This window comes from Micromys minutus, assembly GCF_963924665.1.
Source record: "Micromys minutus genome assembly, chromosome: 33".
Classification (NCBI taxonomy): Eukaryota; Metazoa; Chordata; class Mammalia; order Rodentia; family Muridae; genus Micromys; species Micromys minutus.
In genome coordinates this window covers 401,870-419,652 of record NC_137968.1, presented here as the reverse complement: position 1 = coordinate 419,652, position 17,783 = coordinate 401,870, and the positions used below count along the sequence as shown (strand labels likewise).

The 17,783-nt window shown below is 40.0% G+C and overlaps 1 protein-coding gene across 1 annotated transcript in view; it reads right to left on the bottom strand.

Moving 5' to 3' along the window:
- Positions 1-1,083: 1,083 nt before the first annotated feature.
- The window catches only part of SDC2 (syndecan 2), a 99,892-nt gene continuing 83,192 nt past the window's right edge, over positions 1,084-17,783 (bottom strand). Inside the window, exons 2-5 of the mRNA XM_080909364.1 lie at positions 14,498-14,609; positions 7,960-8,093; positions 3,574-3,709; positions 1,084-2,381 (exon numbers count right to left, since the gene is read on the bottom strand). Coding sequence (XP_080765490.1) covers positions 2,218-2,381; positions 3,574-3,709; positions 7,960-8,093; positions 14,498-14,609 — 546 coding nt within the window. The 3' untranslated portion in view covers positions 1,084-2,217. The remainder of the gene's footprint in view (positions 2,382-3,573; positions 3,710-7,959; positions 8,094-14,497; positions 14,610-17,783) is intronic.

Genomic DNA, 17,783 nt, shown 5'->3' with positions numbered 1-17,783 from the left:
CAGACTTTATTTTGGCACTTTAACAAATTTGCTTTACAGCAGTGACAAAATATTTGCCAGAATTTTCTTCCCTGGCATAGATACTCCAAACAAGTTATTCTACAAATAGAATTTCACTGTTTCACACAGTTAGAGGTATACCCACTGTATTCGCAGCCTCTGTAATTGAGGGGCATTGTGCAGCTTTGGAAGGGCCCATCCTTTCCTCTTAATCCTAGGTGAATTACAGCTGTAACTGGACAGAAATTTAAAAATTAAGGCCATTAAGGATTCTGACACAACACTGTTCCAAGTGTTACTTTAGTTTTGTTTGAATAATTTCTGTGACAAGCCCAGGGAAGATGATCAAACAAAGTAGTCAAACTTTATCACAAGTTAGTTTAATGCTGGAAAAGTTGCAGTTCCTGCTGTCTTCTTTCTACTTCCATGGCTCATAGTTTAAAACTAGAAAATTAATGGTAAAATCGAAAATAGAACAGAAAAAAGGAAATGCTCTGTTCAGTGAGTACCCAGCCGGGGTACCGCCATCCATCTCCTCCCCTGGCATTACTTTCTCTAGAAACATCCATCCTATGCAGCCAGCTTGTCATTTAACACGCAGAGCCTCCCTCCCTACCCTTCCCTCCTGCCCCATGGAGTGGCTGTGGTTGTGGCTCACAGGGTTCTTCTGCAGGGGAGTTTTGACAGGGCAGTAATTCTATAAGACTGATCCCCAGATAACTACTTCTAGAAAGGTCCCTTTGCTTCTTTGGAATTTATACTTTTAAGAGTAAGTTGCAAAAGAATGCAACTGTCTCAGTATTATCAGTAGCTACACTACAAAGGCTGCAAACCTTGAAATCCCCTGGCAGTCATCCTATCCCTGCACCCAGACACACGCAAGACAATACAGACATTTCCTCTGGCCAGTTCAGAGGTAAATCTGGTAATAAACAGCCTCACTGAGGGGCTCTTTGGTCTTGACTTACAGACACCACAGGATACTCAGAAATCAAACCCACATAGTCACTGAGCAGATGGTCAGTCATAGCAAAGGGGAGATGTACATTTGATAAGAAATGTACAAAATTTATAACAGTGACATTTTCAATATTAGGCCATGTGATTTATTCAGTAGTTTGTTTGTTCCCAAATTACAATTTATGTCTATTCATAAGACTACAAAAGTTACCATTAGAATTGTCTGTGCTTATAAAATACCAACTTTTTTAAAACTGTTATAATACACTCATTAATACCAGTCTGCAACAAGTTACATAGAATCATAGGCACTTCAAAGGCTTAAAAAGATGTTTACAACTTAAATGCATTTTTAAGAACAAAAACTGATCTTTTCTCCCTTAAACTCTTTCTTGTACCTCCAAATTGCAAGAAATTAACAAGTACAGTGGGCAAAGGAATCTGTAGCAACTTCTCAAAACACTGTTAGCATCTTTGGGTTTGCTGAGGCTTGTCAGCTATGTCAAATCCTCAAAAAAAAAAAAAAAAAAAAAAAAAAAAAAAAGAAAGAAAAAGAAAAAAAAATCTGCTTAGATAGCTAGGACTAAACAGTTTCGTAGTAATAATCCAATTTTACAATTTGCCTTTGCAAATCTGCCTGAAGCTACAGGTAATGAGAATTAAAGCAAGTGTAAAATGGATAGTCTGACATTTAAAGAAATTACATAAAGTGGAAGTTCAGGTTTACATATTTGAAAAAAAATCACATATATACTAAATTACCATTATTGTAATCATTCAGAGACAAATTGCACCATGACAGCTACAAAAGGCATAAGGTTTGGTTTTTAAGGAAGGGCACAAGAAGGAAGGGCAGAGAAGAGGGACAAGAGATAAATTAACAAAGTCCAACTCAGTAAGGTCAACTGGAGACCTGCCGATAGGGGAACAGCAGTCATCTCTGAACCAGAGGACAAACACAATCATTTTGTATTTGCACAAGGATGTTCAAATCAATTCTATGAATGTCAAGGGTTTTTGTAACATAATATTTTGCCACTGCTACTCACAGAACACTGCAGATGTTAAATTTTTTACTTTTATGTCATTCTAAAGAAATACATGAAAAGTTTTAAATACAATGGGATTTTCATCATTAAAGGGCCAGTATGGCTCTGTAATGAACAAAACAGATAACAAAGATCTTCATTATTCTATGCCAAAGCTTTATTTTGAAAAGTTCAGTGATCTCCTAAATAGAGACACTAAGTGGGAGCTTTATGCATAAAACTCCTTAGTGGGCGCCTTCTGGTAAGCTGCGCTGGATGGTTTGCGTTCTCCAAGGTCATAGCTTCCTTCGTCTTTCTTCCGCATGCGGTACACCAACAGCAGGATGAGGAAAATGGCGAAGAGAAAGCCGATCACACCGCCAGCAATGACAGCTGAGAAAGAGGAGGGTCAAGGTTTTCAGGAATTAGTTTGGCCAGTTCCAATCTATTGATATTTTTATAAGTGATATGAGAACTCAAGTTTTAAAAAGAATAATCTGGAGTCATTTGTCAGAAACGTACATTGTATCAATGCAAAACTCTCCATAAGAAAAATCCAGCTGTAGCTTCACCTAACTGGAGACTTTCAGATACTGTGTCTGGTGCTTGTAGCCTATAGTGTAATCTAATTACAATGAAAGCACAAAACATAACAGAATAGATTTTTTTAATGAGAAAATACAAAAGGCATGCAGATGTCTACCTATTCTTAAATTTGAGAAGACCCTTGTATATTAGGTGTTGTTAAATCTTGCACATCTTTCTTTTAAAAACAAGTATCAGTACAGGCTCCAGTGGCTATCTCTCTTCAGAACTACCAGGAACCAGGAATGTTTCCATGTATGGATTGCTTTTTCGATTTTTAAAAACATTTACATACATAAAATGAGTTATCAGGGATCAGATCCAAGTCTAAATGTGAAACATATTTATATTTTCATAGACATTTTATACACATCGTTCAAAGGAAAACTTACACAAGTTAAAAAAAAGTAATCCTATTCATGGAACAAGGTCTGTGTAGCATGCTCCTGTTTTGGGTGCATCCCATCCCATTTGCAGCATCATGTCAAGGCTTAAAAAGTTTTGCATGTTTGGGATATTTCAGATGCTCCGGTCAGTAAGGTTCAACCTGTACTTCCACCAGGTGAATTTCAATTAGAGGCGAAATTCTTATCATGGCAGAAGCAGCATCTGCACCTTTTCCTTCTCTAAAGTTGATTTTGAATTCCAGAGATCACCTGAACCATGACTGTCTGCCTGGCATCTCCCGCCCTGCCCCCATACTCAACAGTTCTTGGCCTAGTCAAGCTTGCTACTTCAAGCTCCCGCCACTTTGATGTCCTTGCCGTGATGAACTAAAATCTGAAATTGTCTTTAGCCTCTTATCAGTGGCTGACTGGGGGATAGACTAGAGGGGTTAGCAGGAAATAGACAAAGTCGTCCCAACCTCTCACCTGCCATTCTGAAATAAAAGCCTGGAGATTGCTTCCAGGAGGCCAGTAACGTGGAGAAAGCTTTCATTTGGCTACTGAATGCCACCTATCCCAGGGTAGCTTCCTTAAGTTCCTTCCCACTAACTCACCTGCTAGAACTTCTGTCCGTTTAAACAGATTGTCAGAATGTTTCTCGGTGTACACGTCTGTGCTTTTTACTGCAGGGCCCAGCTTCTCTTCTGCCTCAGAGATGTCAATTTCCTCCTTGTCAGTTTCTTCAGGTGACTGTGTGGGGAAGAAAAAAAAAACGCAAATATCCTTCTTTCAGTGTGTGCTATGGAAGAAGAAATGATGCTAAGCATACTCCTAATTTTCTTTCTATTAAAAATAAGTTTAGTGTATATCGTTAATAATAATATACATGATGTTTATATACCAGCCGGTGAGGTCCCAGTTTAGCCCTTGCAGCATGTATTTCTGGCATTATGGAAGCAAAGATGGGTAGTTAATGAACTCATAATATAAGAACGATAAGAATGATACGTGTAATTGTTTTAGTTGACAGTTTTCAGAATCTTTACTTTCTGGACTGGGAAGATTGCCCCTGCAATAAAGTACTTGCTTGTTTGGAATCATGAGAGTCTGAGTTTGTCCCCTTGAAGTCACATGAAAACACTGTGTTGGGGGCATGAATCCTGAGCTGTAGCCAGCTTGCTAAGTGACTTCTAGGCCAACGGGACTTTTAGGCCAACAAGGCATCCAGCCTCCACTGCTCCACACAACACACCCTTTGAGTATTCTGTCTTCTTGGTCTACTGATTTTTATTGTCATTTAAAGTCCCTAAGATGACGGTATGGTTTGAGGAGCCCTGATTTAGAAAAGTTAGATTCTAATGAGCTACTCTTTTCTAACAGGTGGATTTCTCATTGCCTAACACTACTGATGAAAAAACATTGTCAACTATTAGGTTGTGTCTTAGGATTTCTATTGCTGTGGCCAAACACCATGACCAGAAAGCAAACTGGGGAGGAAAAGGTTTATGTGGTTCAGACTTTCATATTGCTGTTAGTTATTGAATGAAGTCAGGACAGGAACTCAAACATGGCAGGATCTTATCAGGTGATGATGAAGAAGCCATAAAGTGGTGCTGCTTACTGACTTGCTTCCCCTGTCTTGCTTTCTGATAGAACCCAGGACTGCCAGCCCAGGGATGGTAACACCCACAATGGGCTGGACCTTCTCCATTAATCACTACTTGAGAAAATGCCTTATATAGCTGAATCTCATGGAGGCAATTCTTTAACTGAGGCCCCCTCCTTCCTCTCTGAAGATTCTTGTGTCAGGTTGACACAAAACCAGCTAGGACAAGCTATAAAGTCAGCAGACAGTGAGCCTTCTCCATAGCCAAACCTATTCCAGTTTTTCTTACGAATTCTCAGCCATCTCAACAAGAGTAATGTGTATCATGCAGTTGCTTTGTGAAGGGCGGAATACATCCTAGTAAAGAACTAAGAAAATAGTTTATCTTCTTGGACTGCCTCAAAGTCATTTTTAGTCTATGTATAAAAGACCACAAACTAGATAAGGTGGATTCCCTTGAACTCTAGTGATTACTGGGAATCAACAGGACTCCTTTCAGTGACCAGAACACAAGAAGCTTCCACCAAACACAGTAATAACATATGACCAAGTTATTTTTTCTCCAAGCTAAAAGAAACCCTGTACTTTATACATCTTAAGCTGCCATAATTTCTAAAAAATTATAATTTTTATCACTATATAAATATAAAGTCAAGTTTCACTGTTTTCTGTCTAAGTATAGAAGAAAACAGGGTCCTAAATCTTGCTGTGTCCAAGTAAAGCAGAGGAGAGAAGCCTGTTGAAACTATTTTGTAGGTTCTCTCCATTTTCGTCTTATGGGATTCCCATTACTAACTGGTTATCTGGCAGTTCAGAGAATGGCTCATCTGAGTCCTCATCAAAGACATGTTTTCTTGCTCATTAGCATTGCTTTGGTTGCTATGCATTTATAATTTAGTAAAGGGGAGAGAAAAACATCAATATGATGGCATGTGCCTATAGGGAAAAGATGAGTGGACTCGGTAGGAAATGAGAAAGATACTGAAGTTTGACCCCAAGCTTATGCAATGTTTATCATCTTTACTCTGTTATTAAGATAAGCCACACAGGTTGTTATTTCAAGTCCCTAAAGTCACTTAAGAGTAGACTTGCTCAGTTCCCTTTAACTCAACTTCTGAATAAGGACACTAAATAATTCATTCAAGTAATGATCTAGAAGGCTCTCCACAGAATTGGCACTCAGAAGAGTAGTGAGTCAGTATATAATCCTCAAGGTACTCTTGAGAGAAGATTTATAAGGTGAAGTGCTCAGTTAAACAGAAGCATAGGTGCTATGCCTCTAGGACGTAGAACCTACACCACAATATGGAGTCGATCTAAAATGGCTCCCACATGCATGTCTGTGTAATGTTGAAAAGGGAGGACACATAATTGAATGAAGCCAACTGAAAGTTTATTGAATCCATGTAGCGATTCTAGGGGCTGTGGAAAAAACAAACAAACAAAAAACTAGGCTCCACAAAAGGAAGAAAGGGTTTTTTTCTAGTTTTCAGTTGTGTAGCTGGACAACACAGTGGATAGAATATCTATATCCATGACAGCAATGATGGTGTGAGACCCATTAAAACATTTTCTAGCTGTACCATGTAACTACAAAACAGAAAAATAATCGCTGCTATTGCTATTTATCATCAAAATCTTCATTATGGACACCTAGAACAGTGTTTGATACATACAGAATAAAACTTCCACAAATGGATGAATTCTTGCCATCTCACTAAATAGAACTAAAAATAAAATAGTTGATTTAAATGTTCAGGGATCTCTAATTTCTAAACTCATCCACCAAATGTCTGCTAATAAAAGCCAACTCATTATGTTTTAGGGCCAGTTTCTACGAACTTAAATCAATTTTCAACCACGTCAGTAATCCATGAATCTACAGCAGACTGGAGTTTTTTTTAGCATAAAACTATTGAAGATTGAAAGCCAACACTTCCCCAGGAGAGTTTCTGACTCGAAGATATTGAGTCTTAATGGTCACCGAGTTGAAAACATTGTTATAAGAGATCAAGTAAAAATGTGAAAGAGAACAGCCTCAATCTCCACAGGCACACAAGCTTCATTTAATTCTGCCACACCTGCCTGCTCTGACATATTCAGCTGTCCTACTACCAACAGCACCCCCTGCTCTCTGTTTCTTCTCTCCTCACCTCTTTTATTCATTCAACTTAGAAACCAATGGAACAGCTCCCAGAAAGCACTAGGTATGTCTGCCCCAGTTCTCACACAGTGCCTGCCTGTTTCCTAGCTGTGGAATGGCTCTGCTGGCAATAGTGCCAATGCCTTGCAAGCCAAGAGAAAGAGAGAGAGTGTTAATCCACACAGAGCTGAGCTCTTGGCTACTGCATGTCTGAAGGGAGCTATGAGCTATGACTTCATAGTCCCATGAGTAGGAAAATCAAGGAAGAGGAGAAACAGAGTACTCTACTAAGTAAAAAAAAAAAAAAAGCCTGCCTGTGTTCCTGCTAGCACAACGGTGCTTCTTATTCCGCAAGGCCTGCCACAAAACCTGCATGCTGCAAGAGCTTGACAAAATCTTATTTGTAAATCAACAGATGGGTGAACTAAAAAACGGAATGCTTATGTTGTTAAGTTTTCATAAACAGCATGCCATCCCTAAAGCGTGTAAAGTCTACCTCTAAATTATTACACATGCTCACTTGGTGAACTGGCTTGATCTCTTCTTCTGCACCACATCCAACTAATGTTTACCCAGTGAAACAAGGAAGCAGGCTTCAGGTGCCTACTACATAATATTCGTATCCAATGTTTCTAATGATCCAGGAAATTTGACTAGATCCGGGATTCAATGCTTAGGCCTTCACTGGACCCTAACATCCAATTTCCATATTAAATAGCGTATCTATTAGTGGAAGGCTAGCTAATGCTAACAAGGAAAAAGCATAAACTCAGTGTTTTCATTACCTAGGTGCTTTCCCTTTTCTAAGTCCAATGGCTTCATTCTTATTAAGGTCTCATAACAAACAAATACAGCTACGCCAGGTACACATGTATCTGAGAGTAGAGCAAGTGTATGCAACACTAATGGCAGGTACAGACACTCATTGAGACCTTAAGACGGCGTCCCCTTTTAACCTGGTCCAATGGATCTAAAGTTTACAATGGTTTTTAACATGAAGAAAACTGGGCTAAAGAAACTGCAAGGAAAAATGCCATGTTAAAAACTGTATAGTCCTAAGAGACATAGGCCTAGCTGATAAAAACAGAAGCAGGTCAACCGTAAAATCCTGGAAGAAAGAGCAAAGAGCCATTTACAGCAATAGAGGGGAAGGGCCATTAGCCCCGATATAATTTTATGTGGGGCCTCTCTCACAGAGAACTGTTCTGTACAGTGAAAAGTCTGCAGTATTCACAAAGCCAGGCCATGCACCTTGGTCTGAGCAGGCGTGATGCTCTGTGTCTTCAACGTCATGGTTTCCACTTTGGGAGCAGCACTAGTGAGCGAGATCCTTGGAATAAGCTGGGATGTTGTCAGGTCTGGATTCTCTATGTCTTCATCTGCTCCTAGGGAAAGAAGTGAAAATGATCACGTGACTCACGACACAGATTTGTACTTTATCAGGCAGTGGCACAGAATGTTGGTTCAGAACCATGTTCTCTCAAGTGCCAGGTTTTAGTTTCTAGCACAGTAAGTTTTTAGGGCCTCTGGGTACACGGCATTTTTTTTTCAATGAGAGAGTGTGTTAATCTACACAGTGCTGAGTTCTTGGCTACTGCATGTCTGCAGGGAGCCACCCTTGAACCCTCACCAACAGCCCTGTTTCTCTTGCATGTTCAGTATCTTCTGCTATGTAGCATTTTTGCCATCTCAAAAAAACCCAGAATTAATCAAGGCATGAAACATGTGAACTCTCTTTCACCTGCCTGCTTATCTCATGGAAGGCCTCTACCTTCTCTAAAATTTTATAGTCAACCTTCCCAAAGACGGTGTGGTTCTTCATCAGCTCCTGTCCTCTGTGCCCTGTATCCGCCTGACCCTGCCATCCACTACATATTCAATAGCTTATTGGCATATCCACTGGCTTTCTATTTAAACTTACTTTTCCTGTACTGGTTGGATAAATGTCCCCCACAACCCATGTGCTAGAGTGACTATCAGCGCACAATGCTATTGGAAGGTAGCGAAACGTTTAAAACAATGATTCCCAACCTTCCTAATGCTGAGACCTTTAAATACAGTTCCTCGTGTTGTGGTGACCTCCAACCTTAAAATTATTTTGTTGTTGCCTTATGGCGGCAATTTTGCTGTTGTGAATTATAATGTAAATACCTGATATGCAGAATATATGATACGTAACCCTCAAAGGGTTTGTAGCTCACAGGTTGAGAACTGCTGTTTTAAAAGGTGAAGTTTCCAGGAAGATCAGTCACTGGGCATCAGTACCTTCAGCAGGATACTGTGACCATGACCTCTTCCTGTGTCTCTTTTATTAACTCACCCCCACAAAGTACTCCAAGCATGATGCTTTCCCGCTATCAGTTCCAAAGAGACAGGGCATTCAACCATGGACTAAGCCTTCAAACCTGGGAGCCAAATGATATTTCCTCTTCATTAACTTGCTAATTTTAGATATTTTGTTATGGTAATAGAAACCTGACTAAGACATTCCTATCATGATTGGACACTGTGAACTGCCTTAAAACCTTCTTGAAACACTATTTCTTTAACAGTTTACAGCTTCCCAATGTTATCCTACTTTTGTGCTATTGTAAACAAATATATTTATCCTCCTCCACTAAAATGGCAGATAACAAGTGCCCTTTATGGCTAAGCTTTAGTCCTCCCCTCTAAACGAGATTCTTAGTACACATGTGTGAACATGTCCGCCCACCAGGGCCTATGTGTTTAATAACAATGCTTTCTCCTTATGCTGTGCCCCACCCCAAGTTCATTGGTGGAAATGTTGTCTCTACTACAATATTAAAAAGGGACATTAAGGAGGTGACTAGGTGATGAGGGTTCTATCTGCCCTTGTGAATGAATTAGCACCTTATAAAAGAGGCCAGTGGGAACTTGTTTGCCTATTCTATCAAATAAAAGTGCAGCAAGAAGGCAGCACCTCTGAAGCAGAATACATATTTACGCATCTGCCAATGACTTGATCTTTGACTCCCCAACCTGCACAACTGTGTCTTACGCTGTTTTTTAGGTGACCCACTCCAAGGTATTTTGTTATAGTATCCAGAATGGATCAAGACGACTTAGAACATGTTTTACAAATAAAATAATTGTAAATGTTTCCAAGATGGAAGACATTGATGATCTTAAAAAAAGTATCAGTAGTAGATGGCAGGGTCAGGTGGATACAGGGCACAGAGGACAGGAGCTGATGAAGAACCACACTGTCTTTGGGAAGGTTGACTATAAAATGTTAGAGAAGGCAGAGGCCTGCCATGAGAGAAGCAGGCAGGTGAAAGAGAGTTTACACATTTTATGCTTTAATTAATTCTGGGTTTTTGAGATGGCAAAAATATTTTATAGCAGAAGAGACTGAACATTCAAGAGAAACAGGGCTGTTGGTGAGGGTTCAAGGGTGGCTCCCTGCAGACATGCAGTAGCCAAGAACTCAGCACTGTGTGGATTAACGCGCTTTCTAACTGGAAAAAAAAAATCAATGTACAAAATGTATGAAATATGCAAACATAGATAAAGAAATAAAGGAAAGTGCCTCCCTATCATAGAAGCATTGTTATCTATGTATCTATCATCTATCTATCTATCATCTATCTATCTATCATCTATCTATCTATCTATCTATCATCTATCTATCTATCAATTGAGGTGTTTCTATCATGAAGGATGTCTGTTCCTACATTAAAGAGGGTACTTAGTAAATACATGTTCAATAAATAATTTAACTATTTTTTTGCATCTCTTCATTTTCCAGTAAGATTTTTTATTTCTAACAGTTGAGTTCTACTCTCATGAACATTCCTGTTTTGCTGTGACCCCTTCTTGTTTTACTACTAAAACATCTCCTCGTCTCTTGAAATTAGTTTTTCTGTACATTTTTTTAAATTTTTCTTTTCTTTCTTTTTATTCTGAGTTTTTGTTTCCTCTTGACTTTGAGGCTTTTGGGTCACACCCAGCTCAAATCCTTCCACTTTTGTGACTAAAATGCACGGTGTTTTCAGCAAATAGGAACTTACCTTGGATTTCCATGGGACACCCATGAGCCTATATTGTTTTAGGACTCCTTTGATCAACACCATACTTTATTTTCAATAACTAATCTGTGGAGGGTGAACCCATGATGGAGAGAGAGTCTATTTGTTTCTTAAAGATATTTTAAATTATTTACCCTGAGGCTAACAACATTTTTACCTCCCATTTATGCCATCATCTCTGGGCCCGTGTGGTCTTCTGCAGCACTGTGCATTATGCCCTAGTGCTTCCCAGTTCTGAACTGCCAGCTCTGTCTTTCCATGTCTGCCAAGACTGGCGGTCTACAACTATGTTCCTCTTTCCTTGGGGTTACCGTCTCATCATTTTGTTGAGTTTATGCTCAGCTCTTTTTAATATTACTTCATCTTGAATGTGGCAGGTTTTCTGTTCAACTTGTCTTTAACCAGAAGTCTACTATTTTATTCCTGTTGGGTAGTACCTTGTGTTGTGCCCAAATTGCATAACATTACGGTGACATAAAAAAAAAAAAAAAAAAAAAAAATTCTAGAGTTCTCTGAATGAAATGCTTGCTCTCTGAGGTGTGGAAAAACTTCTTTTTCTCTGCGTGTGTCCTAAAAATTTAGCCCTTGGTGTGGAGGGCTTCACAAATGCTTATGAAGACTTTCAGTTTGTTAGTCCCCATTCTCAGTCTATATTTATGTAATGTAGGTCCCTTCTTCTTGCTGGAATGTACTCCCTGGGCCTTTAAACATCCTGCTCTGGGCCATTTGCTTTCCTACTTGATAGCATAAAAGGAAGTAGGTGGGACATCAAGGAAAACACTGACTGATTTTAGTCTTTGCAGCTAGGACTGGGCATTTGTGAGGCAGAGCCTCTTAATGGTAAAATGGGGTTTTTCAACACAAGAAGTAAAACAACAAAGGGCTGAAAGGCAAGGCCTTCTCTCAAGTAGCGCTTCTTGCTTCCTGGTTTCTGACAGCCTTCCATAACACAGTGAGAGCAAGCACCTTCATCTCTCTGCACCGTGAATTGTCTCAAGTGAAAATGAAAATGATGATAAAATCAGGGATATCTTTATAATGGAGCTGTTATATGGATAAGGCATTTCCCAGCACAAAGTGCTTCACAAGTTTTATTTACACAAACTACTAAGTGGAAAAAAATATCCATAGCAGAGCTCAAGGTAGTTTCTAAAGTCAAAAACAACTCTTTGTTTTTCCTGTTTTCTTTTTTTTTTTCCAGCAAAAATCTGCCTAAAGTTAGATCTGTGGCTGAAGAAATTTTTCCACATTCAAGCCTTGTCACCATCTAGTCCATAAGATGATTGAATTCAGGGCCTCAAATGTGACACTCCAAATAGCTGGATGATGCAGAAGAGAATGTACCCATTTCCCTCATACTAGATGTAAACAGGATCTTGAGAGAAGCCAACAAAATGAGTTGAGCAACCTCTAACGATCTCCAACAACCCTTGAATACTAAGATCTGAGAAGAAATAAAAGACCACAAAGACACAGATTTATTATTTCCCAGGACATTTTGAAATGACAGTTACAAGGCACTTTTGAGATGCTCAACAAAAGAGGTATCATGAGTGAAAAATATTAATAGTGTTGTGGGCTTCCGAGAGCAACTCTTTCACACTTGCTCTGCATGTGTGAGATATAATCACACTCCCTTGAATAACTAACTAGGTCTATTTTTACAGCAGGATGTTACTAGGTCAGCTACTGCCTCTCATCTTTTCAGATTGGTCATTTTCAAACTCAAACACTTTTCAAAGTCCAGATCGTCATCAGAAACAATTGGTCATTACTTGTTCTTGTTCTTGGACATTCTGAAACCTAGGCCAGCTGCACTGGTCCATATTCAGGATAGTAACTGTTACCATAGTTAAATCTTATCTGCAATAGACACTCTAAGAAAGACAGGTCTTGCTAAGACTTCTCTTATATGCTACATAGCAGATATTTCTGGTTTGTCTGCTGACTACATATTCAGCTCTTCCCTCTTTTCCATTTCTTGGAAGCTATTCCTAGAACAGGAGAAACACTGGAAAATATATTGGGGGAAGAGTATCCAGGCACATTTACTCCTTGAGCCTACAGCCTTTGTATGGTGATGATAACTGCTTCAGTTAAGTGGTGCAACTTGGGGCTGAAAGCATTGTTCAGCTGTATGCATGCATGAGGCTCTGAGCGTTATGATTTGAATATAAAATGTGCCCCCATAGACTCATGTATTCAACCCTTGGTCTTTACCTAGTGGTGCTATTTTGCAAAGCATTATAAATTATAGATGGTAGTAGATGTTGACAGCAGGGCACGCCTTGGGAGGTTATACCTAGTTATCACTGCCTTCTGCATTATCTGCTTCCTGTCAACTATGAGGTGACTGGCCTCCTCCATTACATATTCCAAATATTATGTTACACATAAGCACATAGGACAAAACAAATTATCTGAAACTAAGAGCCTTCTGCTCTTTGTTCAGCAACCTGGTCATAGGAATAATAAAGCTTTGATCTCGCTTTGATCAATGGACCATCAAAACACACACATGAATATGTATACACACATTCTCCTATATTCACATGTACATGAGTGCCCACATGCATACGCATGCACACACTGAGAAAGGATGCTGTACCAAACTGTAAGTGTAGAATTAGATTTTTGCTTCACTCGGCGAAAATATGGCTGGCCACCTGGAGAGTAAAGGGCCATGTGGACTAAAGCCAAGTCTTCTCAGTTTTCCCAGACACATGACAGAGCTAAGCCAAAATCAGCCAAGCTTCAGCTGCAAGCACATGTAGAGCCAGACCCTAACTGGAAAATGTTCAGAAGAATGAATTAACCAAATGCCCACTGCTGGAGGGTACTGAGTGTTGGGGTGGTTTGCTAGGCAGCATTGCAGAGGCAACAGATAACTAATACACGGAAGAAGTCAAAGACCTAAGTCTATTAAATGGCTGCTTGTACTGTTCCTCCTACTTATGCACAGTACACTTTAAAAGCCTGTAAGTTTTGTTTTTCTGTGAATAATCTTAATACAGAGCAGACATCTTATAAAACTGGTATTTGAAGAGTTTCTTGAAGGGTGGTTTCTATGGCTATAATCTGAAATTTTTAACAATAAAGTTAAAACATACTTCAAATCCATGTATTCGTGAAAATTTTTATATGGTTGTGGGAGTTTGAATAGGTATAGCCCTGATAAACTCATGTGTTTGAATGCTTGGCCATAGGGAGTGGACTATTAGAAGGCGTGGCCTTCGTGAAATAGGTGTGGCCTTGTAAGAGGAAGTATGTCACTGAGAGGGCAGGCTCTGAGGTCTCCTATGGTCAAGCTATACCTAGTGTGGCACACAGTCTCCTAATGCCTGCAGATCAAGGTGCTGAACTCTGGCTCCTTCAGCACTGTGTCTGTGTGCACACTGCCATGGTTGTTGCCATGGTGATCATTACAAAGCCTCTGACACTGTAGGCCAAATCCAATTAAATGTTTTTCTTTATGAGTTGCTCTCAGGTGTCTCTTCACAGAGATAAATCCTTAACTCACTCAGTGATATAGTTATTTATTTCCACTTTATAAATGAGGAAACTGAGAATTAGCAAAGTTAGATTCCAAAGTTCTCATTGCTTAAATTACAAAGAACTGGAATTTGCAACTCCAAACCATGGTCCCGACCATGGCACAAGCTGTGCTTGTCGTGGAAGAGGGCACAGTGAAATGTGTGCATGCCCAGGTATAGAGAAGGGCATCCAGCAGGCAGCCTTACCCGAGCCAGAGGCAGAAGAATAGTCGTCATCATCAATAGGATACACTCCTGAAGCTTCCTCAATGGAGCTGTTGTCAAGGTACATGTCCTTATCGGATGTCAGCTCTGCTCTCTAAGAAAGGAAAAGCAAGCAATTCAGGATGGTAAGATTAAGAAAGGCTTTGCTTTGGCTACTGTTCAAATTTTGCATATGCTGCATTGAAGGCCTGATGTTCTACTGTTCTCTTCTGCATCCTCCTGTCTAGTGACCCTTTACGTAGAATACCCTAGCAACTTATATGAAATCAAAGGCTGAACACACACACACACACACAGAGAGAGAGAGAGAGAGAGAGACACACACACACACACACACAGACACACACACACACACACACACACACACACACACACACACACACACACTCATGTCCAACCTCCAAGGAAGCTCATGTGACCTAATCTTATAGAAAGATGGCAGCACAGACATCCGAGTCTGGCATAGGTTTAATTCATTCCACTCCACTCTTGCATGAACTGCAGACAGAGCAGAGAATTTTTTTTAAAGGATTTAGTAAATTAATATTTTACTACCAGTATCTCAGACTAACAGCTTATGGAGCAGATGGCATTTCATTATTGTCCTATTTTTAATAATCAAATTGAATGTTTGTCCCTCACAGAAATTATTTTTAAAAAAACATTCCCCTTACTATGTTGGTTTCTACTAGATTTGTACTAAAAATAAAATCTGGTTTTAGCAGTCAATATGAGTGAACTTCCCTGGGAAAACTAGCAGGCACACTCTGAACATTAACACTTGATCCTCTCAAGTTCCAGGGCCTATCTGGAGAGGCAGAGGGACATTAAATGTGAGCCCACAATCTTCATAGGCCTTGATACCGAGGAACAAAGGATGGGAATGACTTGGAGACATCACACTGAGCAATTCGGCGGCCAAGGCCCGTAGGGATTTCAGTTCCAGCAGGCCAGTTTGCAGGCATGAGTAACACCCCTCCCATGGCTGCCAAGAATGTTCTGGAGCCATCCTGCCACACAGTTCAAGCTTCCCTCTGTAATCTGAGGCAGTTCTACAAAATACCAGTTTCCAAATCCTCTGATCATTCCACACTTTAATTCTCAAAGCTTGCAAACTGAGTAGAGACTCCTGCATACTCTAGTCCTATGCATCTCACCCCATTCTCAACTCTCTTGTGGGAGAAGGCTGTGTACATGCCCCCCCTTCTGGGATGCACATTTAAATCCATGGATTTAAACTACTGTAGGTTGAAAAATGTGTGTGTGTGTGTGTAAATACATAATGGTACTGAGTCTGAGGTAAGACAATCATAAGTTTGAGGGTAGCCTGGGTTACATAGTAAGAGCCAATCTCAAAATAACTAAGTAAATAAAAAGAATAAACTCGGTTCTGAGCATACAGAATAATACAGAATAGTAAACAACAGCTATTAACACAGTCATTATAAGTTGCCAGGAGATGACTTAAAAGTACACAGGAAAATCCTCAGTGTGTGGGACTGTCATTTTATATTAAAAATAAAATAAGCATTTATAAGTGTTGGTTTACAAGGCATCCAAGACTCAACAAGGAGACCTTCCTGAAAGCCTCCCCACTGCACACTACTGAATCTTAGTGCCGGGAATACAGCAGGTATCCAGAAAACATTCCTTTTGTTTAACTAGTTTGTGCTCCCACCTCGAGCTGCTGCTGGTTCTGTCTGGATCAAACCTCATCTTTATAAATTACCTAAGGAACTCTCTGCCCTGTCAAATCCTGCCTGCTTTTCAAAACAAAGACTTCTTTAGTCATTTTTCTTGTAAGTCCCCTAGTTGTGAACTTGCTTTTGACTCTGTAGCACACACACCAGGGAAGATAGAGGTTTGCTGTTGTTTTTAACTGGCTCATGTGGGTTCTCCTTGCCTCTGGATGAAAACAAAGTGTCAATACAGGTCTAGAATAATCTATCTGACCTTGTTCTTTGTCCAGCTCAAAGTGCATGAGTACTCAATAAATATTTGTCAACTGAGATTACTAAATCACACTGACCCAAGCAACCTTTGACTCAGGTTTCAGTGACATACATTGTAAGACCTCTAGGATGCTCAGACGTAAAAGCTCTTGAACTCAAACCTGGGAGGTAACTCTGCCCCACACTTCCCACGCTTTGCACTCTATCTACTTAAGTGACACAGGGTTCTTAAAGGATGAAGAAAGTTTTAGAAACCCATTTCTCTTTTCTTAACCCCAAATGCATTTAATTCTCTTCTTTGTTTTTTTTTTTTTCTTTGTCAAAGAAATCTGACAAGGCAGTGTTAATACTGAGATAATTAACTCTTATATATATACACTAATCAAGATTCTAGTGTTAAATGACCCAGTTATCAGGACAAGTATTCTGTCCCAATGCCTGGTAGGGGGATTCTCTGCAACATCATATTTTAGCACACTGGTTAGCATGACCGGCTACTGGCAAAGAAGTGATTGCAAGGCTTTGATTACTGTAGGACTTCAGATAGGGCCAAGTGATATCTAGAGACAGAGTCTGGTTGAAGCCACTTTGGTCCTATAGCGCCAAGTTAGTTCAGAGCTGTCCAGATGTCTGATGTATTTGGAGGCAGCCAAAAATATTTGTTTCCGCATCATCCACTGGGATGCAAGTAATTTTTGACATTAAATTAAAATCATTCCCTCCTGCTAGGATTTCAGGAAGAGTGGCAACAAACTGGGGGTCAGCCATATCCTTCTACAGCATTCACTTTGAGAGCAAGCAGGATCTTTTGCACCTGTAGCAGCTAATGCTCTATGAACTCCCAATTGCCCCATTCCCCCTAACCATGCTTAGGGGATCTCACAGCTACTGATTTTCCACCTAGATGAACATCCACTCCCTTTGACAGTATATGCTCTGCACATGCTCAGTGGCTCAGTGCCATAGAGTGACTGGGTGGAAGCGTCTGGGAGGAGAAGCACCATGGCCAACAATGGAACTGTGGGGTTTCATACGGAGGCTGTTTAATTTGGGTCTCACCATGGCTATGAGGAGGAGCTGATGTCCTTGGCTAATAGGGTTTAGAGAACAAAGCTTTCCTTTCATACATTCCCGCTCTTGGCTGCTCTAAGATATGAATCCAGGATTAGGGGGAAGCTGTAGAAATAGAGGAGACCTGCTAAAGATTGAGCCAGAAGGAACTGTCTCAACAGTTCTTTCTCTACTTAACATGCTACTAATCCAATCCCCCTCATGGAAGATGGAGTTGCCTAAAGCCATAGGTGCCTGTCATCTTT